Source organism: Pithys albifrons, chromosome 21, assembly GCF_047495875.1.
Source record: "Pithys albifrons albifrons isolate INPA30051 chromosome 21, PitAlb_v1, whole genome shotgun sequence".
In the NCBI taxonomy this organism is placed as follows: Eukaryota; Metazoa; Chordata; class Aves; order Passeriformes; family Thamnophilidae; genus Pithys; species Pithys albifrons.
In genome coordinates, this window is record NC_092478.1 from 9,368,160 (window position 1) to 9,392,196 (window position 24,037).

General features: G+C 54.7%; 1 protein-coding gene across 2 annotated transcripts in view; it reads left to right on the plus strand.

Moving 5' to 3' along the window:
• CALN1 (calneuron 1) overlaps positions 1-24,037 on the plus strand; it is a 151,343-nt gene that overhangs the window by 14,491 nt on the left and 112,815 nt on the right. For both annotated transcript variants that reach the window (XM_071575258.1, XM_071575259.1), the window contains exon 2: positions 4,573-4,697. In XM_071575258.1, coding sequence (XP_071431359.1) covers positions 4,580-4,697 — 118 coding nt within the window. In that variant the 5' untranslated portion in view covers positions 4,573-4,579. The remainder of the gene's footprint in view (positions 1-4,572; positions 4,698-24,037) is intronic.

The following is a 24,037-nucleotide window of genomic DNA, read 5'->3' on the forward strand; positions in this document are numbered from 1 at the left end:
CCTTGCTCTGCCCTTCCCTTTGGATCCAGCTGGATATCACACAATCTGCCTCCGAAGGTAAAGGCTGTGCTGCAGCTCTGGGGAGAAGGGGATGATTTGCTCAGAAGTCGCTGCTCCTCTTTGCTTTGGATGTTACAACGTTGCTCTGCCCAGGGAGAAGCATCTTTAGCACCCTTACTTCATTTGATGAATTTTTAAAGGCTTTTAAAGTGAGCTGAGGGACTTTATAGCTCCTGTTGCAGCTTCCCTGCCATCTGGTTGCTCCGTGGATTTGCTGTGTAGCCCTGGATTTGTTTCAGCCCCTCTTCCCAAGGAAACAAAGCTTTGCTGTTGTGTGTTTGTCCACTCATGTTCCTGTGGCTTCTGCTTGAAGTCTCTGCTCACCTTCAGCCAGTTTGGTGGGACAGGTGGGGATGGAAATCTCAATTTCACCATCACCCCACGTTTCTGTTTGACACCCTCTGGGGCTGCTCAACATCCAGCACCTCTGAGCCCAAGTTGTTCCAGTCTCCTGGAATCCACAGAATTCCAGCTGGATAGAGAAGGCAAATAAATGATACCAGCCAGGTGTGACACCCAAGCAGTTGTGTGGTCTGTGCCTGAGGCTGTAAAACCAAGATCAGCTCCTGGGCATCATTCTGGGCTGGATTTAGGAGAGAGGTTAACAAGAAACCTTTTCCCAGCTGGTAATTCCCAAGGGATACCCAGGGTGGGTGCAAACTGCTCCCAGTCCCCTCTCACTGACTGATATTCGAGCTAAACCTTCCACTTTAATATCATGTGGCTTTTCAGCCAGGTCTGAAAGCCTTTTCAGGCAGCACAGCCCAGGGGCTGGGGAAGGATGCAAAGCACAGGGAGACATGTGAGCAGCGTGGAGATGACTTTTTTTTTTTTTTAATCCTGGTGGCAAATTGCTCATGAACATCCTATAAATCTCCCAAATGTGGTTGTGCTGAGAGGCAGGAGCGAGGCTGGCAGAGCTGCCACCGGGGGATGGAACCTGCTGGGGAGCTTGGCACAGGCACTGCCACCTTGGCAAGGTACCATGGTAACATTTCCAGACACATGTTTATGGGTTCTTTCAGGGCTTTTTGGTTAAATGTCAATGTTTTCATGAGATTATTCAGGGAGATTTCGCTGCTCCAGAATCTCACTCTGTCTTTGAAAAGTGCTTTCGGTTTGTGAGTTGCTCAGTGGAAAATCCCAGAATCCCAGACTGGGCTGAGCTGGGAGGGACCCACAGGGACCATCAGTCCAACCCTCAGCCCTGCCCAGGCCCAGCCCCAAGAGTCACCCCCTGTGCCCCAGAGCATCATCCAAACCCTCCTGGACCTCTGGCAGCCTTGGGGCTGTGCCCACTGCCCTGGGGAGCCTGGGCAGTGCCCACCACCCTCTGGGGGAAGAGCCTTTTGCTGAGATCCAACCTGCCCCTGCCCTGGCACAGCTCCAGCCATGCCCTGGGTGCTGTCCCTGCCCTGGCACAGCTCCAGCCATTCCCTGGGTGCTGTCCCTGCCCTGGCACAGCTCCAGCCATTCCCTGGGTGCTGTCCCTGAGCACAGAGAGCAGAGATCCCCCTCAGCTCTGCAGAAGCAGCTCTGGAGTGCCAGGACAGGTTTGGGTCACACTTTGAATCAGTTCCTTTGGGCTCATCAACATTTCATACGAAAATCCTTTTGCCCCCTTGGTTTGAGAAGGAGCAAATGGCAAAATAGAATCATTAGATTGTCATACAGAGAATCTCAGACAGTCACAGACTCATTAGGGTTGAAAACCTCTCTGAGATCACCAAGTCCAGCCATCCCAGCACTGCCAAGGCCATCACTGACTCCTATCCCCAAGTGCCACATCCACATGGCTGTTAAACCCCTCCAGGGATGGGCACTCCCCATTGCCCTGGGGAGCTGTGCCAGGGCCTGACCACCCTCTGGGGGAAGAGCCTTTTGCTGAGATCCAACCTGCCCCTGCCCTGGCACAGCTCCAGCCATTCCCTGGGTGCTGCCCCTGCCCTGGCACAGCTCCAGCCATGCCCTGGGTGCTGTCCCTGCCCTGGCACAGCTCCAGCCATTCCCTGGGTGCTGTCCCTGCCCTGGCACAGCTCCAGCCATTCCCTGGGTGCTGCCCCTGATCCTCTGCAGAGATTTGTCTGTCTTGACTACTCATAGATGGAGAGCAAAGCTCACAGCTCAGTTCCCTGTTTGTTGTGGAGCTCTGGAGAAGGGACAGGAGCTGAAGAACCTGCCCTGGTTCCCACCCACAGGAGAAGGGCCCCACTGCTGCACAGTGAACATGTTGGAGAGGCAGGAACCTGCCAGCTCTTGCCACTGCAGCACCGAGGACTGGGAAGGGCATCACTCCCAGAGGTGGTGCAAAGAGACCACCTGGAAACTCCCAAAGGTGGTGCAAAGGGACCCTCTGGGAACTCCCAAAGGTGGTGCAAAAGGACCACCTGGAAACTCCCAAAGGTGGTGCAAAGGGACCACCTGGAAACTCATGAAGGTGGTGCAAAGGGACCACCTGGAAACTCCTGAAGAAGATGCAAAGGGACCACCTGCAAACTCCCAAAAGTGGTGCAAAGGGCCCACCTGGAAACTCCCAAAGGTGGTGCAAAGGGACCACCTGGAAACTCCCAGAGGTGGTGCAAAGGGACCACCTGGAAACTCCTGAAGGTGGTGCAAAGGGACCACCTGGAAACTCCCAAAGGTGGTGCAAAGGGACCACCTGGAAACTCCCAGAGGTGGTGCAAAGGGACCACCTGGAAACTCCCAGAGGTGGTGCAAAGAGACCCTCTGGGAACTCCCAAAGGTGGTGCAAAGGGACCACCTGGAAACTTCCAAAGGTGGTGCAAAGGGACCACCTGGAAACTCCCAAAGGTGGTGCAAAGGGCTGCAGGTGTCTCTCCAGCCCTGCTGGTCTGGATCCAGTGTGGCACCAAAGCTGGCACTGCCTCTGTGTGTCCCTGTGGGGGGGATAAAATTCCCACCTTAGTGCTGAGAACGATGTCAGAGGGAGCAAGAGATCCCAGAGAAACACATTAATTGGCCAGTGCTGGGAAATTACAGATATGCTTAATGAAACAGAAACCCTTGTTGACTGTTTCTGATGTGCTGCTGAAGAAACTGCTCCCAAATAAAAATACTTAAAGTTACGATTAGGATTTATTTACATAATTAGTGCCAGAGAAATCCCAGGGACGTGCCGAGCAGAGCGAGAGAGGCCTCGTGGCTTCTCCTCTTTGCTTTCCTGTGTCTCCAGGTTATTTTGCTCTTGGGGGAGTCTATTAAAGCTGTTCCCAACTCAGTGAGGCAAGGAAGAATTTGTTCCAAAATTAATTCGTATATATGTGTGTATATATATTTGTTTTATTGACTGTGGTGGGAACATATGGCTGAGTAAGAGCCAGATCATCCTTGTAATTGTAGTGTTGGCTGGAGGAGGATTCAGGAGGTGGCACTTACGGCAAAGCCAGGATGTCCTGAGGCTGGAGAGAGGATGCCCTTGGAATTTGTTGCCCAGGGATGGGAGTGAGATCTGCCAAGGTGTAAGTTTGTATCAGTGGTGGGTTCCAAACCCTCCTGGCCACCTTCCAGCCCCTGCAGAGCCCCTGGGCCAGATCCTGGGTGGGCTCTGCTGGCTCTGCTGATTTGTATCTGCTGGAAGTGTGGAGTGTAAAAGTCCACTGGCTGAATCCAGCCAAGGGCATGACAAACCTTCCTCTTAATATTTCCATTGACTTTGGCAAAGTTGCCTCTTCCTTGTGTGTCCTGACTGAGTGTGGCAGTGCTGCTGACAGTGATGGCCACCTTTGCCTGGGCAGATGGTTGTCCTTCCCTCTGGGTTTGTACCTGCTCTGTTTGCAAACCCTTGGCTGCTGCACCTCCCATGGAGCAGAATTTTTCCTTTGCTGTCAGAGTTGGGACATCAAAATGTTCTTTGTTGGGCCTTGTTTGAATGGGAATTTTCTTCTGAGGTCTGGAGCACAGGCACTGGTGTGAGGAGCACCTTGCTCAGGGTGGGTGCTCTGAGCACCATCTCAGGTTAAACCATCTTCAGAGCACGGTCTGAGGGGTGGTGTCCAGGCTCTTACATGGCTTAAAAAGTTGTTGTGATGGACCCTGTTGGGGATGTCCCATCCCTGGGAGTGTCCAAGGCCAGGTTGGATGGGGTTTGGAGCACCCTGTGCTGGTGGGAGGTGTCCCTTGTGGAAGGCAGTGGGATGAGATGACCTTTAAGGTCCTTTCCAACCCAAACCATTCTGTAATTTTATGACCTTATGCCTTTTTAATTGCATGTCACTGCAGCCCCCTGTGCACTATGTAATTATTACCAAGTAGCAAATCTGGAGGCTGGAGCTCCCTATTTTCCTGCTCTTCTTCAGCATCAAGAAGCAGCAGCTGCTGTTCTGTTGGTTTGTTTGCTGAGCTGCTGCCTCAGACACTCAACCAAACCTGCACTCCATCCCTCACACGCCCAACCTCGGCAGAGGATGCTCCTCCAAGCCAGGCTCTTGGGCTCCTCCAGCACAGCCAACCACTTCCAACCAACCTTTGTGTCCCCTTCTGTCTCGTGCCCAGGGAGAAGATGCCATTCCACCATGTGACAGCTGGTTTGTTGTACAAAGGCAACTACCTGAACCGCTCGCTCTCGGCCGGCAGCGACAGCGAACAGCTCGCCAACATCTCCGTGGAGGAGCTGGATGGTGAGCAACTCCTGGGGGGGTGGGAAGGAGGAAAGGCTCGTTGTCACCTTCTCCAAGGGTGTTGTCATGCAATTCTGCCTGTGAAGCAAGAAGGGAGTGAGATGGCTCAGGGACGGAGAAAAGGAGCAAAGTTGTGTTGAGAGCTGGGAAGTGATTTTAGTCTTGGATTTTGTCCTCCTTAGAAATAAGGCAGGTTTTTGAGGCACTGAGGCTGCATTTTGTGGGCAAAGCTTTGCAAGAGGCTAATATATTATACAAAGGTGTTCTTAGCCTTTCCTGGGACCTGCAGGGTTGAGTCTGTTCCCATCAAGTTGTCTCATTTGTGTCCTTTCAAAAGTGAGGTCTCCCTCTGTCTCTCAATGTGACAGGATGCACGGAGACAGTTTGTGGCTTAAGAAGCTGGAAAGAGCTTTAAAATTCCCTTTCACAGGTCGGTGATTGGGAGCACAGACCAGCTTCAGGCTGGCAGAGGCCCTCAGGAAGGTTGTCCACATCTGTAGGATCCCATAATGTTCTCCCTGGAAGGTGGTTGGTGCTAATCCCTTCTGCCCAGACTCCCAGTCTGGTCCATGGTGAGAAGGTCTCTTCATTGGATGATTTTTGGCTCCCCAGGGTCATTTGTAAGGCAAAGTTAATATTGTTGACAGCTGGTCTTTGAGTGCTGTGGCTCAAGCTGAAGCTCTTGGTTTGCTTCCCAGGGGACATTCGGTGCAAGGCATGATCATAATGAGTGGCCTCGATGGAGAACTTGATGAAGGGATGATCAAGGGAAGGGTGCAAGGTGGAAATGGTCCTTCCAGGACAGGTTGGAGGAGTTTTGGCAAAACAGAAGGCAAACATTTCTGCCCAGTCTCCCCCTCTCAGCTGTGCTTTGGTAAATCAGATCTCAGTTTTCAAGCCTTTGGGTTTGGTTTTGTGAACTTTCCATTCACTCATCTGTGGTGCAAACAGTGTTTCCTCCTCCCTAATGAGTGTGTGAGAAGACAGCTCAGGGCAGAGATGCACGTGAGGAACCACCTCCAGTGCAGCTCAGCTCAGAGCCCAGGAACACCAGGACTGCCAGGGGGCATGTTCTGGGCTCTTCTCCTGGGGTACAGGAGCTTGGCTTGAAGGTTTAAGTTCAGCTCAACTGAACTGACTCAGCTTCTCTGCATCCTTGGGGTGACCAGTTGTGTTGCTTTACCGTGGTCCCTGTGCAGGGTGATGGGATGCTGAGGAGGATTTTGGGGAGGTCCTGCAGAAAACGAGGAGGTTTTGGGTCATGCCAACCCAGATCAGAGCACATCTGTTGTAACTGAGATTTGCAGCAAGAGCTGATTCAAGTAGTGGTGTTTGGTCACAGGTTGGACTCGATGATCTTGAAGGTCTTTCCCAACGTTAATAATTCTGTGATTCCATGAAGTGGCATCAGGACTGGAACCCACTGTCAGGGTCATCCCATCACACTGGGGATACTTGTCTTGAGTTTGTTTCCTTGCTGTTTGCCAGGGGAAATTGAAGTTGGAGAGCAGAAAAATCTTCTTTGCAGAGAGAGTGCTCAGGGATTGGAATGGGCTGCCCAGAGAGGGGGTGGATTCCCCATCCCTGGAGGTTTTTCAGCTGAGCTTGGCCGTGGCACTGAGTGCCATGATCTGGTAAAGGGACTGGAGTTGGACCAAGGGTTGGACTCCATGATCTTGGAGGTCTTTTCCAACCCAATCCATTCTGTGATTCTATGAAATTTTCTGTGGCTGGAAGTGGGAAGGCAGCCCAGCCTCATTCCCACCCTTCCCGTGCCTCCCTGATCCCCCTTGGACACCCTGCAGGCTCCCCAAACCCTCTGGCATGGCTTTTCCCACATCCCCACCTCCCTCAGGAGAAACCAGCGCTCCGGAGGCTGCGGATCATCTCCCTTAATTAAAGGCAAATGAAGGGAATTAGGTGTTAAGGAGCTGCCTCGGTGCTGTTGATGTTCTCTGAGCTTGGCCGTGGCACTGAGTGCCATGATCTGGTAAAGGGACTGGAGTTGGACCAAGGGTTGGACTTGATGATCTCGGAGGTCTTTTCCAACCCAACCCATTCTGTGATTCTGTGGATGTGGCACTGAGTGAGAATCCACCATGTCTTGATCCAGCCCCACTGGGAGAATCCACCATGTCTTGATCCAGCCCCACTGGGAGAATCCACCATGTCTTGATCCAACCCCACTGTGATCACCAGCCCAGGGCACTCCGTGCCCTGGGCTGGTGATCACAGTAGGGTTAGATCAAGGGTTGGACTTGCTGATCTCGGAGGTCTTTTCCAACCCAATCCATTCTATGATTCTGTAATGCAGGTGCAGCTCAGTGGGAGAGCAGAGGGTTCATCCACAAAGTATCCCCCTCGTTCTCCAGGAGATTTAATTAATCATCCCTTTATTTCCTGGCTGTTAAGCACAGGCTTCTTGCTAGAACTCAGCCAGATTATTTTTCTGACAGCCTCGTGCTGCCCAGACACCTCTTTTGGAGGGTTTGTGGCTTTGCCACGAGGATGTGCCCTAGTTCTAAGGCGAGCAGAGAAAAGCTCAACCTCGGGCTGTATTTTCCCCTCTGCAGACACAGAAGTGGCATCAGATTGAAAGCCAGAGCAGCATAAAAAGCTGGAGCTGGTTTTCCATGTGCCAACCTGGAGCCTCTGGCATTCCTGTTTAACACAAAGGCAGCACCTCTGCCAGCCTGGGGTTCCTCACTGATGCCACAGCAGTGCCCGGGTGTGCTGGGAATCGCTGAAGGTGCCACTGTTGGCTACCCAACCCAAACCAGAATTAGTCTTTCTGCCTTTAAGCATAAACTGTCTCAGGGTGAGTAACAAAATGTTCTTCCTTGAGAAGTTAATGTCAGGGAATGGGAGCCTGGTGGATATATCAAGCTGTGATAGCTCGATGCCAATAACATATTTGCATTTAATCTCACAGGCTGGGGAAAGAGATGCCAAAATTCTCCTTGGTTTCGTTTTCAATGAGATTTTTGCTCCTGAGGGAGTTCCAGCCTATTGAGAAATTCCACTCACACATATTAAATTATTAAAGGTTCCAAGCTGGGGAAGTCAGTGGGAATTTTCTATAATGTTCCCTTTGCGCTCACGGCTCCAACAAGTGCCGGATCTGTCGGGGTTGGGTTTTTTCCAGTAGATTTTTTTTTTCCCATGTCTGGCATTGTGTCTCAGCACCATTCACTTGGGGAAGGGTTTCTGGAGGTGTGGGCTCTGGGAAGCTGCAGGCTCTGTGCAGCCTGGCTGGAATGCAGGCTGGGATACAGGCTGGGATACAGGCTGGGATACAGGCTGGGATACAGGCTGGGATACAGGCTGGGATACAGGGTGGGGTACAGGCTGGGATACAGGGTGGGGTACAGGCTGGGATACAGGCTGGAATACAGGCTGGGATACAGGCTGGGGTACAGGCTGGAATACAGGCTGGGGTACAGGATGGAATACAGGCTGGGATACAGGTTGGGATACAGGCTGGGATACAGGCTGGGATACAGGCTGGGATACAGAGTGGGATACAGGCTGGGATACAGGCTGGGATACAGGCTGGAATACAGGCTGGGATACGGGCTGGAATACAGGCTGGGATACGGGCTGGGATACAGGCTGGAATACGGGCTGGGATATAGGCTGGGATACAGGCTGGGGTACAGGCTGGGGTACAGGCTGGGATACAGGCTGGGATACAGGCTGGGATAGAGGCTGGGATACAGGCTGGGATATAGGCTGGGATACAGGCTGGGATATAGGCTGGGATACAGGCTGGGATACAGGCTGGAACACAGGCTGTCTCCTGCATGTCCCTGCAGTGAATACTGAGGAGTTCTCCCTGTTTGCAGCCTGAGGGTGATGGGTGAGCAATAATATGGTGATCAGGAGATTAAAAACAGTTCTGACTGCAAGTAATGTAAGCAGGGAAGGAGTCCAGGTTTTGGGATGAATTCACAGAGTGCTGAAGGTGCTGCTCTGCCTCTTCTCTGATTGGTTCTTTTTCAGAAAAATGCTTAGAATCATAAATAGGTTGGGTTGGAAGGGATCTTAAAGCTCATCTTGTTCCATGGGCAGGGACACCTTTCACTATCCCAGGCTGCTCCAAGCCCTGTGCAACCTGACCTTGGACACTCCCAGGGATGGGGCTGCCACAGCTGCTCAGGGAATTCCATCCCAGTCCCTCCCCACGCTCCCAGGGAAGAATTCCTCCCCTGTATCCATCTGTCCCTGCCCTCTGGCACTGGGAAGCCATTCCCCTTGTCCTGTCCCCCCATCCCTTGTCCCCAGTCCCTCTCCAGCTCTCCTGGAGCCCTGTCAGGCACTGGAAGGGTCTCTCAGGTCTCCCCAGAGCCTTCTCTGCCCCAGGTTGAACAATACCAATTTTCCCAGCCTGTCTCCATGGGAGAGATGCTCTTACCAACCTCATGGCCCTCCTCTGGACTTGCTCCAACAATTCCATGCCCTTCCTGTGCTGAGGGCACCAGAACCACACACAGCATTCCAAGTGGGGATCTTGGGAGAGCAGAGCAAGTTCTCCCTTATGAAAACTTCCAGGACTTCCATCAGCCACCTGTCAGCTTGCCCTGGGCTGTGTTTTTTTCCATCCTGCTCTAACCATGGTGCTGGCAGCCAGGAGAGAGGCTGCAGGGATAACAGGTCCCTGCTGCCACCTCGCTGGGTGTTCAGGAGCTGTCACTGTCACCAGGGGAATCAACCCCAGGAATCCATATTAGGAGATCCTTAACTTTGTAACAGCAACCAAGTGATGGAGCTGGAAGTGGCAGCCCATCCATAAGGTGTCTCTCAGGGCTGCAGGGTGGAAGTCACTGCCCTGTGCTCAGACATGTCTGTGCATGGGATTGGAAATTAAGGCTGGGAGGGCGGGTTTTACATGCAGATTGTCTGGCTGTTGTTGGATGGCATGAAACTGTGGCACAGTTGGTGCAGACCCTCTGGTTTGCATGTCCCTTCGTGTGCTGGTTTAAAGGTGAACCCTTTTTGTAATGCTCAGACATCAGAGCAGGTCTCGTGGTGCCCCTTGAGGGTGCCATGTGGGCTGTCTGAATGGGGACTCACAGGAAGTCCCCACGGGCCAGGTTGGTTTTGAATCCCTGTGCTGGTTTAAAGGGAAACTGGCTGGAGGAACAAACCCAACACAAGAGAGATTATAAGTCAGAGTTACAATTTAATAACAGTATCACAAGAAATGCAATGGCACAAAGAGAAATTGGGTTTAACCCCCAAGCCCAGCAGTGTAACCCACCCCCTGGGGCACAAACACAGGGGGGTTTGGTGGCCCCTGTGCTGAGCCCCACGTGGTTCCGTCGAGTCCAAAGGGAAAGGAAGGGACAAACCTGTTGGTGCAGATGATGGCACAGTCTGGTGGAGAGTGGGGGGCTCCTCCTGGCCAGGGGCTGCTCCTCCTCTGCATCCAGTGAGTGGTTCCCCAAGTCCCAAAGCCCAAGATTGTCTCCCCTCAGGTTTGGGTGGGAGCCCCCAGTGCCTCCCCCAGGGCAGGGAGTTCCACACTGGGGGATCTGACTCTGGCAGTCAGGGGGGATTTTGGAATGGTTGCTGGCCCCTGAGCAGAGCTGAGCCCTCAGGTGGGTGTGGAGGTGCCAAGGAGTCCCTGCAGGGCAGTTCTCCCAGCTCCTCTGCCAGGCTTCTTTCCCAGCCAGCTCCCAGCCTGAGGGCTCAGCTGTGCCCTGGGCAGCTGCTGCCAATGGGCCATTGGGAACAGTTGCTGGGCAATGGCCCAGAGGGTTTAGAATGCCCAGCTTTGGGCACACCCACACAGGGACAAACTGCTCCCACCTGCTCAACTGGGACATTTTGAAAACCAGTTTCTGTCCTCGCCTTCCAAACTGCTTGAGGTGTTTTTAATAAAAACTGGTGGATGGAAATAATCATGTCAAGTTTGAGTCATCCACCTCCATAGGCACTATCTAAAGGGTATTGTCAAGAGAGAAAAACATTTCCATTGCAGGAATCTGACAAATATCACCTGAAGGGAGGCACATGCATGATAAGCAGGCTTTAAAAAGGGCCTTGGAGATGTGAACCACTCGGTGCCTTGCAGAGAAAACCCAAACCTGAACCATAGAATCAGTTGCTTGTCCAGAAAGACATCGAGATAAATCCTTGCCTGACCCAGATTCCTTTGAAATCAGCAGTGCCTGTGCAGGAGGAAATGGTGCTGCAGGGCAGCTTTTGGCATCTGGGGCTTCAGATCACGCAGCTCCTGCCCCAGGAGGTGGGTCTGTGGTATCTATAAGGGTTTTTTCAAGGCTGGGAGAGATTTTTTGGCTCAAAGGTTGAGCTCCAGGGTGGAAATTCCAGAGCATGGTGTTGCCTGCCCAAACTGGAGGTGTCAGCAGAGCAACAGGTAAAGTGGGGCAGAGCTGCTGCCTGCAGGAGCTTGGGGTGCAGGAGCTTCCAGGTAGGAATCTGAAGATTCCTCACCAAGAGGCTTTTCTGGGATTAAAAATCATACCCCACAGTGCAGGACATGCTTTACCTGGTTTCTGCTGCTTCCCAGCAACCTCCCTTCTGTCACCTCCAGACACTTTTTCCTGGACTCCTGCATAGAAGAGAACCATAAACAGCTCCAGCAAGTCCTGGGAAACAGCTCTTGAAACAATTTAAAGGTCATGGTTAAATGCTGTCCCATATGGGGTTTAGATTAGCAGTTGTCTCCTGCTTGCCAAGAGCAGAGGCAGTGCCAGGTGGCTCGAGGTGTGTCGGGGCTGCAACAGGTTCTGAAGCCCCAGCAGCAAGGCCAGGTGGGCAGTGGTGGGGCTGGGGACATGCTGGGTCCCTGCTGGGGACACACAGAGGGTGAAATGGCCCCACATCACAAACACAGCCGTGCCATCCTAACCCTGCCTCTGGAAATAAGGCTGAGATCAGGGGTGTTACCCCTTGTGCACGTCTGAGATGGTGGTGCTTGGATGTTGTTTGTCCTGGGAGCCTGAGGGAGCTCCAGGAGCGTTTGGATGATGCTCTGGGGCACAGGGGGTGACTCTTGGGGCTGGGCCTGTGCAGGGCTGAGGGTTGGACTGATGGTCCCTGTGGGTCTCACCCAGCTCAGGATATTCTGAGATTCTGTGGTTTTGGGATTCTGTGACTCTGGGATTCCATGGTTCTGTGGCTCTGGAATTCCATGGTTCTGACTCCGTGGTTCCATGATTCTGTGGATCTGTGACTCTGTGTTTCCATGGTTCCATAGTCCTGTGCCTCTGTGATTCCATGGTTCTGTGCCTCTGCGATTCCATGGTTCCATGATTCTGTGATTCCATGATTCCATGGTTCTGTGACTCTTTGATTCCATGATTCCATGCTTCTGACTCTGTGATTCCATGATTCCATGGTTCTGTGACTCTGTGATGCCATGATTCTGTGATTCCATTTTCCATGGTTCTGTAGATCCATGATTCCATGGTTCTGTGATTCCATGATTCCATGGTTCTGTGACTCTGTGATTCCATGATACTGTGACTCTGTGATTCCATGTTTCCATGGTTCTGTAAGTCCATGATTCCATGGTTCTGTGATTCCATGATTCCATGGTTCTGTGATTCCATGATTCCATGATTCTTTGACTCTGTGGTTCCATGATTCTGTGACTCTGATTCCATGATTCCATGACCCTGTGACTCTGTGGTTCCACGATTGTCCCTGTTGGTTCCATAGCTGTCCCTGTGGGTCCATGATTGTCCCTGTGGTTCCATGGTTGTCCCTGTGGTTCCATGATTGTCCCTGTTGGTTCCATGGTTGTCCCTGTGGTTCCCTGATTTTGGCTGTGGGTCCATGATTGTCCCTGTAGTTTCATGACTGTCCCTGTGGGTCCATGGTTGTCCTGTGGTTCCATGGTTGTCCCTGTGGTTCCATGATTGTCCCTGTGGTTCCATGGTTGTCCCTGTGGTTCCATGATTGTCCCTGTGGTTCCATGGTTGTCCCTGTGGTTCCATGATTGTCCCTGTTGGTTCCATGGTTGTCCCTGTGGTTCCATGGTTGTCCCTGTGGTTCCATGTTTGTCCCTGTTGATTCCATAGTTGCCCTTGTGGTTCCATGGTTGTCCCTGTTGGTTCCATGATTGTCCCTGTGGTTCCAGGTTTGTCCCTGTGGTTCCATGGTTGTCCCTATGGTTCCATGGTTGTCCCCCATGCCCCCGTAGTGCTGCAGAGCACTGTCCCAGTCAGTCAGTCCTGTCTGGGGGCTGTCACTGAGCAGAGACCCCGCGAGCCACGAGGATGTGGCTCCTCCAGATCCTCGTTCTCCCTGGTGCCATCACAAACCCCCAACCAGCCCCTCTCTCACTGGAGCGTTGGGGCTCTCGTGCAGCTCCTCATCCCTCTGTGGGTGGTGACTGTTCTCCAGGTCTGCCTGTTTGCCAGCAGAGATTCTGGTCCTGCAGCTGGCACAGCACAGAGGGAAGGGGACAGGCAGGGTGCCCCCAGCCTCGCCAGGCACCCGGCTGTGCCCTGTGGCACCCACACGGGCTGTCTTTGGTGTCCCAGGTGAGATCAAGCCGTGTTTTGGAGGAGGAATGTGCTCCAGGAGGGAAACCCAGGGGAGAGAGGAATTAGTCACTGGGCTGACTCATGTAGCAGCAACAGGCTGAGTCTGCTCAGCTTGGTGTCCATGGGAAGGGAAAAACCACTTGGAAAAGGGGAAAGAGAAAGGAAGGTTTGGGAAGGTTTGGGAAGGTTTGGGAAGGGAAGGTTTGGGAAGGTTTGGGAAGGTTTGGGAAGGTTTGGGAAGGGAAGGTTTGGGAAGGTTTGGGAAGGTTTGGGAAGGTTTGGGAAGGGAAGGTTTGGGAAGGTTTGGGAAGGGAAGGTTTGGGAAGGGAAGGTTTGGGAAGGTTTGGGAAGGTTTGGGAAGAGAAGGTTTGGGAAGGGAAGGGAAGGTTTGGGAAGGGAAGGTTTGGGAAGGTTTGGGAAGGTTTGGGAAGGTTTGGGAAGGGAAGGTTTGGGAAGGGAAGGTTTGGGAAGGGAAGGTTTGGGAAGGTTTGGGAAGGTTTGGGAAGAGAAGGTTTGGGAAGGGAAGGGAAGGTTTGGGAAGGGAAGGTTTGGGAAGGGAAGGTTTGGGAAGGTTTGGGAAGGGAAGGGAAGGGAAGGGAAGGGAAGGGAAGGGAAGGGAAGGGAAGGGAAGGGAAGGGAAGGGAAGGGAAGGGAAGGGAAGGGAAGGGAAGGGCAGGGAAGGGAAGGGAAGGGAAGGGAAGGGAAGGGAAGGGAAGGGAAAGGAAGGGAAGGGAAGAAATAAAAAGGAGGGAAGGGAAGCAATAAAAAGGAGGGAAAGAAGGGAAGATATTCTCCTGGGCCAGGGACCATGCCAAGGTGGAGGGGGCACTGGGATTCAGCCACCCTGGGGTGCCCTGCACTTGGGCTTGTACAGAGGGCCCCAAGTCCATGGCCAGTGTGAGCACTGCAAGCAGCCTGTTAATGAAGTGGATGGGACTGTAGAAAGCTCATTTTCTCCTTTTGCAGGAGAGGTTTATCCACAGTGTCGCTGCTGTGAGTGGTCATGGCTGGAAATGGAATTATTTATGTCTTCTATTGGGCTTTGATAGTGTGTGGTGTCTCTGAATATAAAACTGCAGCATCACCATGCAGAGTCCTGTGTGGACAGCAGCAGCTGTGTCTCTCACTTCTGCTGAGCTCCTTCTGCTAATTTTCCAGCTCCATTTTTTAATTACAGTGTGGGTTTCCTTGGGACTTGAGAGTTTGAGGTATGAAGCAGCATTAATAATCTTAGAGAATCCTGCAGTGGGTTTGGGTTGGGAAGGACATTAAAGCTCATCTCATGCCACCCCCTGCCATGGACAGGGACACCTTCCACCACCCCAGGTTGCTCCAGCCTGGCCTTGGACACTTCCAGGGGTGGGGCAGCCACAGCTTCTCTGGTGCCAGGCCCTGCCCACCCTCCCAGGGTGTTATTTTATTGCAAGGCTCCCATTTCTCCTGACATTCCTGTCCAGTGGAGCTGCTGCTGGAGGGCTGGTGGGCACCTGTGCCAGGCTCTGTGACAGCTCAGGCCTGAGGAGGTTCAAGGGACTCCCCTGAGGCAGAGGTTTGGAGTTATCACCCCCTGGGGTCTGTGCCACTCAGCAGAGGTTTGCAGATGGCAGGACTGGCAGGAGTTGAGGTGAACCCCTGCCCAGTTCTCCTGAGCTCCCTCTGGGAATGTTTCCCCTGGAGCAGCAAAGTCACCTGTGCTGCAGACACACAGACATCCATCTGTCCAGCCCCAGCATCACCAACCTTCCATTCCCAGCCTCCAGGAAAGCTTTTTTTTTCCCTGGAATTAGTAGCACTTCCCACCCCAAACAGTGTTTGGACACCCAGAGTGTCTGAGCACAGGGAGCTCTGGCTCCTCCAGGTTTCAGGGAGAGAAGGACCATGTCTTGAGGGTTGGAGCTGCTGCAGGACCATCAGGGGTGTAAGATCAGCTCTGGGATTTCTCCAGCACTGGAGATCCTCAGGAGGAAGGTGTCAGAAAACTAGGGATGGGAGGGAAAACTCCAGAACAGAAAGTATCTCCACCCTGCAATGCTTTGCAGCCCAAGCCCCACAGAAGGTGCCAACACTTGGGCAGGTTTGTTGCCCAGGGGGACAAACATTTTTTAGGGTGCAGCCTTGGGAGGGACTTGCTCTGCTCCCCATTCCACCCCCCTCTGCCAAGGAGAAATGTGTCACCTGGACTCCCTGCCCCCAAACTCCAAGAACAGGCATCAGCATCATCTCCAAGGCAAGAGAGTATAAATAAAATGAGACTGGCTGCCAACAAATTAGAATTACAGGGACACCATCTGGACAACAATTAGAGAGAGTGTTTGAACTCCAAGCTCTGCTGACAGAGTTGTGGCAGAGACTGGTGGGGGAGATTCTGATCTCCTTGGTCAGGGCTTGAGGTTTTGTGGCTTCTTGGAGTGGAGAAGGAGCCTCTTTAAGCTGGAAGGAGTCGGTTTGGGGCCCTTCATGCAGCTCCTTGCAGACCTGCTGGGGTTGCCTCTCACAGCAGAGGTGCTGCTGAGGCTTTGGTGTGAATCCTGGGCAGGATCTGAGATCCTGCAGTGCCTCGGGCCATGGGAATGGAGCACATTCCCATCAAGAGCTAAACATGCTTTAAAAGGCATTTAAATCTTGCTGTGACACGTTTATCCAAATTTTAATGGGGGATTTTTAATTTTTTATGCAAGCTGCAAGGCTGGGCCATTAATTTTACAAGTTCCTTCGATCCCTTGTCTCAGACCTCTGGTTTTAGTGAGTGGCTGCTGCTCTAGGAAGTGTCAGACTCAGGAGTCTCATCCTTATTGCTCTGCCCATGAACCCCTCTGGCAGTGGCATTGCCCTGGTGTGGAGGGTGCAGGGCAGGGCCATGAGGACATGGCAGACACCCTGGGGGTGGAAGCAGAGGAGGCTGAAAGCCTCTGAATTCCTCATTTTCCAGCTGAAGGCACAGGGAAGCTGTGGCTCCAACCAGGTGTTGGTGTGTTGGACACTCTGCACACCCAGCCAGGTGGGCATGGCTGAGAACACCATCCCAGCTCCCAGTGAGCTCCTTTGGGATGCCAGTCTGCCCAGAGCATCTTGGCAAAGGGATTGCTGGCCAAGCTTTGTGGCTTTGGGGGCTGAGCAGGGCTGGCAGTGCCACACAGACAGAGCCTTTGGGCTGGCAGCAGCCTGGGCACACCTCCCCAGCCCATAAAGGGGGTGATGATGCTCCTTTTCTGACTCAGGTGGGCACTGTCTCAGCCACCCAGCTCCTTCCCAAGCCACAGGATCAGGGCACTGAGGAAACCAAGGGCTGGACTCCATGGTCCTTGTGGGTCCCTTCCAAACCCAGCACATTCAGTGATTCTGTGAAACCTCAGCAGCTCTGGAGAGTCAAGCACTTGGTCCCCAGCTGAAAATCACTCTGAGAAGCCACTTCTTCTCATTTAACTGCACAGGCAGAGGCACCAACCTGGACTCTGCCCTGGCTTTAAAGACATCCCTCGGTGGCACTGAGTGCTGAGCTGTTTATCTCAGTTCCTGGGGCCTCTTTATCAGCTCTGGGCTCAGGGGCTGAGGCAGGGCTTGGAAAAGGGCTGGAGAAGATGCCCTTGGAGCAGTTGGAAGATGAATGGTGAATGCCAGCAGTGCCAAGCACAGGGGCAGAGGGTCCTGTGGGTGCTGCCAGGTCTCTGGGCAGCACTGGGCTCTGCAGCTCCAGCCTTTAATTCCCATAATTTGAAATCCTGGAGGCTTTGAGGGTTGTAGTGATGCTGTGCCTGCTGTGCCCTTTTTGGGGGTTGTGGTGATGCCCTGCCTGCTGTGCCCTTTTTGGGGGTTGTAGTGATGCTCTGCCTGCTGTGCTGTGCCCTTTTTGGGGGTTGTGGTGATGCCCTGCCTGCTGTGCTGTGCCCTTTTTGGGGGTTGTGGTGATGCCCTGCCTGCTGTGCCCTTTTTGGGGGTTGTGTTGATGCTGTGCCTGCTGTGCCCTTTTTGGGAGTTGTGGTGATGCTCTGCCTGTTGTGCCCTTTTTGGGGGATTGTGGTGATGCCCTGCCTGCTGTGCTGTGCCCTTTTTGGGGGGTTGTGGTGATGCTCTGCCTGCTGTGCTGTGCCCTTTTTGGGGGTTGTGGTGATGCTCTTCCTGCTGTGCCCTTTTGGGGGTTGTGTTGATGCTGTGCCTGCTGTGCCCTTTTTGGGGGTTGTGGTGATGCCCTGCCTGCTGTGCTGTGCCCTTTTTGGGGGTTGTGGTGATGCTCTGCCTGCTGTGCTGTGCCCTTTTTGGGGGTTGTGGTGATGCCCTGCCTGCTGTGCTGTGCCCTTTTTGGGGGTTGTAGTGATGCCCTGCCTGCTGTGCTGTGCCCTTTTTGGGGGTTGTGGTGATGCTCTTCCTGCTGTGCCCTTTCTGGGGGTTGTGTTGATGCTGTGCCTGCTGTGCCCTTTTTGGGGGTTGTGGTGCTGCTCTTCCTGCTGTGCTGTGCCCTTTCTGGGGGTTGTGGTGATGCCCTGCCTGCTGTGCCCTTTTTGGGGCTTGTGGTGATGCCCTGCCTGCTGTGCTGTGCCCTTTTGGGGGTTGTGGTGATGCCCTGCCTGCTGTGCTGTGCCCTTTCTGGGGGTTGTGGTGATGCCCTGCCTGCTGTGCTGTGCCCTTTTGGGGGTTGTGGTGATGCCCTGCCTGCTGTGCTGTGCCCTTTTTGGGGGTTGTAGTGATGCCCTGCCTGCTGTGCCCTTTTGGGGGGTTGTAGTGATGCCCTGCCTGCTGTGCCCTTTTGGTGGGCTGTGGTGCTGTGGGCTGGCACATGTCCCTCAGAGCTGTGCAAGTTCACTGTGGCTTTCAGCACTTGAGCTTTAATCAACTCCCAGCAAAGGTGAATCGATTCCCTTGGCTCCAGCAGAGCAGACAACTCACCAGAGAGCCAACACCTGCAAAAAGCCTGTTCTGCTCTGCACCTCCACAGAGGAACGGGCAGAAATGGGGTTTCCCCCTAAACAATGAGGTTGAGATGTTGGATCACAGAATCACAGAATATTCAGAGTTGGGAGGGGACCCACGAGGACCATCCAGTCCATTCACTTAAGGGTTGGACTCACAATATTCTGTGATTTAACACCTAAACCTCATTATTTAGGGGGAAAACCTGTTTCTGAATGTTCCTTTGTATGGAGAAACAGGAGGCCAGTCCTCTGTCTGTGGTTCTTCCCTGGGCTCTTTGGGGATCAGTGATCCCTTTGGGCCTCAGTTTACCTGGGATCTCCTTGTGGTTATTCCTGGGACTTTTTTGGGATTCCTTTGTGCCTCAGTTTACCTGGGATCTCTGGTTTTGGGATCAATGATCCCTCTGTGTCTCAGTTTACCTGGGATCTGTTTGTAGTTATTCCCTGGACTGTTTTTGGATCAGTGATCCCTCTGTGCCTCAGTTTATCTGGGATCTCATTGTAGTTATTCCCTGGAATGTTTTGGGATCAGTGATCCCTCTGTGCCTCAGTTTATCTGGGATTTGTTTGTGGTTTTTCCCTGGCCTGTTTTGGGATCCTTTTGTGCCTCACTTTACCTGGGATCTCTTTGTGGTTTTGGGATCAGAGATCCCTCTGTGCCTCAGTTTACCTGGGATCTCCTTGTAGTTATTCCCTGGACTTTTTTGGGATCCCTTTGTGCCTCACTTTACCTGGGATCTCTGTGGTTTTAGGATCAGTGATCCCTTTGTGACTCAGTTTATGTGGGATCTCTTTGTGGCCCTTCCCTGAACTGTTTTGGGATCAGTGATCCCTCTGTGCCTCAGTTTACCTGGGATCTCTTTGTAGTTATTCCCTGGAATGTTTTGGGATCAGTGATCCCTCTGTGCCTCACTTTACCTGGGATCTGTTTGTGGTTTTGGGATCAGTGACCCCTCTGTGCCACCCTTTCCCTGGCAGCAGCAATCCTTGGCAATGGGAAGGGCAGCAATTCAGCCAGCCCAGCTCTGGGTGCTCTGGGTGAAGCATCACCTGTGGATCCTTGTCCTCACGAGCAGTGGCTTTGCTTGGCCCCACCAGTGTTCGTGTCACCGTGCCCGTGTCACCGTGTCCGTGTCACTATGCCCGTCTCACTGCGCCCGTGTCACCGTGCCCGTGTCACCGTGTCCATGTCACTGTGCCTGTTTCACCGTGCCTGTGTCACCGTGCCCGTGTCACCATGTCCATATCATCGAGCCCATGTCACTGTGCCCATGTCACTGTGCCCATGTCACTATGTCCATACCACCATGCCCATGTCACTGCGCCCATATCACTGTGCCCATGTCACCGTGCCCATGTCACCGTGCCCGTGTCACCGTGCCCATGTCACTGTGCCCATGTCACTGTGCCCCCATGTCACCGTGCCCATGTCACCGTGCCCGTGTCACCGTGCCCATGTCACTGTGCCCATGTCACTGTGCCCCCATGTCACCGTGCCCGTGTCACCGTGCCCGTGTCACTGTGCCCATGTCACCGTGCCCATGTCACTGTGCCCATGTCACCGTGCCCATGTCACCGTGCCCGTGTCACCGTGCCCATGTCACCATGTCCATGTCACTGTGCCCATGTCACCGTGCCCGTGTCACCGTGCCCATGTCACTGTGCCTGTGTCACCGTGCCCGTGTCACTGTGCCCGTGTCACTGTGCCCATGTCACCATGTCCATACCACCATGCCCGTGTCACTGTGCCCATGTCACTGTCCCCGTGTCACCGTGCCCATGTCACTGTCCCCGTGTCACCGTGCCTGTGTCACTGTGCCCATGTCACAGTGCGTGTGTCACTGTGCCCGTGTCACTGTGCCCATGTCACTGTCCCCGTGTCACTGTGCCCGTGTCACTGTGCCCATGTCACTGTGCGTGTGTCACCGTGCCCGTGTCACTGTGCCCGTGTCACTGTGCCCATGTCACCGAGCCCATGTCACCGTGCCCATGTCTCCATGTCCATGTCACTGTGCCCCCATGTCACCGTGTCCATGTCACCGTGCCCGTGTCACTGTTCCTGTGTCACTGTGCCCGTGTCACTGTGCTCGTGTCACTGTGCCCATGTCACTGTGCCCATGTCACCATGTCCACACCACCATGTCCATGTCACCGTGCCCGTGTCACCGTGCCCATGTCACTGTGCCTGTGTCACCGTGCCTGTGTCGCCCTCCCCATGTCACTGTGCCCGTGTCACTGTGCCTGTGTCACCATACCCGTGACACCATACCCGTGTCACTGTGCCCATGTCACCGTGCTTGTGTCACTGTGCCCGTCGGTGCCATGGGGAGGGGCTGGCACACAAGGACACTGCCTTGGCATGAGGCTGCTGCAGGAATGACAGGAAGGAAACCCAGTGATCCGAGGAGGGCATCACCTGCCTCTCTGGAAGGTGGTTTTTCCAGTGTCAATCGAGCAGTGCTGTGCCAAGGTCAGTGCTCCCAGCCCTGACAGACTGACTCTTGGGGCACCTGCTCTCCTGGGCAGTGCCCGCCACCCCCAGGGCCACTCTGTGCTCTGCTGAGGGGACTGTGCTCCTTGTCCTCTTGTCCCTGCCCATGAAAGTGCATTTGGTGTCCTGAGGACGAGGCCAGTGCTTGGCAGGGTGAGGACTCAGCAGGGGCTGGGTCCAGCTGAGGGAGGCAGATGGCAGCAATGCCAGGAATTAAACCAACAGACCTGGCTGTCCTCTGCCTCTGCCTGGAAATCTCTGGTTCCAAGTTTCCCTTGCCCAGAAGAGGGTCCTGAGAACATCACAGCCCCAGCTGAGATGAGAACTGGGTGGCAAATGTGGATGTTCTCCCAGGATTTGCTCTGGGTGGTCTCCTGAAAAATCAGAGCTGGGGAAGGCAGGAGGGGAGGAACATGAGGCTGTGCCCAGGGCAGGGTGAGAAGGGCAGGGTGAGAAGGGCAGGGTGAGAAGGGCAGGGTGCAGGGCAGAGTTTGGAGCTGGAGACACCTGCAGTGTTGGGTTTGCTGTCCCTGGAGCTGAACCATGAGCAGCCATTGACTGTGACCCTGTGGCCACAGCCACCAGATGGGGACAGGGGACAGAGCAGGAGCCCAGCAGGGAAGTGCTGCTTTTCAGGGCCACTGGCTTTGGTGACATCCAAGAGGATCAGTGTGAACCCTCTGGAGTCAGGCTGGGCTCCTGCCTGCCTGGGAACACAAAGGGGTGCAGGTCTCCAGGGGCTCGTGGTGCTCTGAGGCTGTGGGTGCTGTGGGTGTTGTGGGTGCCCTGGGTGCTGTGGGTGTTGTGGGTGCCGTGGGTGCTGTGGGTGCCGTGGGTGCTGTGGGTGCTGTGGGTGCTGTGGGTGTTGTGGGTGCCCTGGGTGCTGTGGGTGCCATGGGTGCTGTGGGTGCTGTGGGTGCTGTGGGTGCTGTGGGTGCTGTGGGTGCCGTGGGTGCTGTGGGTGCTGTGGGTGCTGTGGGTGCTGTGGGTGCTGTGAGGGCTGTGGGTGCTGTGGGTGCCGTGGGTGCTGTGGGTGCTGTGGGTGCTGTGAGGGCTGTGGGTGCTGTGGGTGCTGTGGGTGCTGTGGGTGCCGTGGGTGCTGTGGGTGCTGTGGGTGCTGTGAGGGCTGTGGGTGCTGTGGGTGCTGTGGGTGCTGTGGGTGTTGTGGGTGCCCTGGGTGCTGTGGGTGTTGTGGGTGCCCTGGGTGCTGTGGGTGTTGTGGGTGCCGTGGGTGCTGTGGGTGCCGTGGGTGCTGTGGGTGCTGTGGGTGCTGTGGGTGTTGTGGGTGCCCTGGGTGCTGTGGGTGCCATGGGTGCTGTGGGTGCTGTGGGTGCTGTGGGTGCTGTGGGTGCTGTGGGTGCCATGGGTGCTGTGGGTGCTGTGAGGGCAGTGGGTGCTGTGAGGGCTGTGGGTGCCATGGGTGCTGTGGGTGCTATGAGGGCAGTGGGTGCTGTGAGGGCTGTGGGTGCCATGGGTGCTGTGGGTGCTGTGAGGGCTGTGGGTGCTGTGGGTGCTGTGGGTGCCGTGAGGGCTGTGGGTGCCGTGAGGGCTGTGGGTGCTGTGGGTGCCGTGGGTGCTGTGAGGGCTGTGGGTGCTGTGGGTGCCATGGGTGCTGTGAGTGCTGTGGGTGCCATGGGTGCTGTGGGTGCTGTGGGTGCTGTGGGTGCTGTGAGGGCTGTGGGTGCCCTGGGTGCTGTGGGTGCTGTGGGTGCTGTGAGGGCTGTGGGTGCCGTGAGGGCTGTGGGTGCTGTGGGTGCTGTGGGTGCTGTGAGTGCTGTGGGTGCCATGGGTGCTGTGAGTGCTGTGGGTGCCATGGGTGCTGTGGGTGCTGTAGGTGCTGTGAGTGCTGTGGGTGCCATGGGTGCTGTGAGTGCTGTGGGTGCCATGGGTGCTGTGAGTGCTGTGAGTGCTGTGGGTGCCATGGGTGCTGTGAGTGCTGTGAGTGCTGTGGGTGCTGTGGGTGCTGTGGGTGCTGGGAGGGCAGCAGGAACCCAGGAGGGCTGGGGGTGCTCCTGGGAACACTGGGGAGGCCCAAGCACCCTGCCCAGGAGCCCGGGGAGTGCAGCAGAGCTCCCCAAGGCAGTCAGAGTGTGGTTATTCAACCCTCTGTGCCAGCACAGCCACTGCAGCACAGGGTGCAGGGGCTGAGCTCACTGCAGTTCCTCAGGCTGATGCCAATCTGGCTCAGAGTGTTCACTCTCCAAATGAAATGAGTTCAAACCGTGCTGGAATTGGGCAGACTAAGGGCAGCCCAAGGTCTGCACCTCCCTCCTCCCTGGGGGATGTTGCTCCCTGCAGGCACAAGGGGCTCAGCAGGGGCTCCCTGGGCACTCTGGTGCCTGCATCTCATAGAATCAGAGAATCATAGAATGGATTGGGTTGGAAAAGACCTCCGAGATCATCAAGTCCAACCCTTGGTCCAACCCCAGTCCCTTTACCAGATCATGGCACTCAGTGCCACGGCCAAGCTGTGTTTAAAAACCTCCAGGGATGGGGAATCCACCCCCTCTCTGGGCAGCCCATTCCAATCCCTGAGCACTCTCTCTGCAAAGAATTTCCTTCTACTCTCCAACTTCAATTTCCCCTGGCAGAGCTTGAGCCCATCGTGCCCCCTTGTTCTATTGCTGAGTACCTGGGAGAAGAGACCAACCCCCACCTGGCCAGAACTTCCCTTCAGGCAGTTCCAGACAGTGCTGAGGTCACCTCTGAGCCTCCTCTTCTCCAGGCTGAACACCCCCAGCTCCCTCAGCCTCTCCCCACAGCACTTGTGCTCCAGTCCCTTCTCCAGCCTCGTTGTTCTTCTCAGTTGGGTTGGAAGAGACCTCTGAGATCATCAAGTCCAACCCTTGATCCAACCCCACTGCGATCACCAGCCCAGGGCACAGATCACAGGCTGGTGATCGCAGTAGGGTTGGATCAAGACATGGTGGATTCTCTGCCCCTGGAGGTGTTTCAGAGGACACTCAGAGCCACATCCAGTTCCTTCTCCAGCCTCGTTGCTCTTCTCTGGCCCCGCTCCAGCCCCTCAATCTCTTTCCTCAACTGAGGGGCCCAGAACTGAACACAACACTCAAGGTGTGGCCTCCCCAAGGCAGAGTCCAGGGGAAGGGTCACTGCCCTGGGCCTGCTGGCCACGCTAGTTTGGATCCAGGCCAGGATCCCCTTGGCCTTCTTGGCCACCTGGGCACACTGGTGGCTCCTGTTGAGCTTCCTGTCCCTCAGTCCCCCCAGGTCCCTCTGCCTGGCTGCTCTCCAGCCACTCTGTGCCCAGCCTGGAGCGCTGCAGGGGGTTGGGGTGTCTCATGGGCTCTGGAGCATGAGCTGAGCCAGGATCTCACTCTGTGCCTTGGGCTCCTGTTCATCTCTCCCTGAACAGCCCTTGTGCCCTGATCCAACTGAGAGGACCAAAGGGGAGGGGTTGTG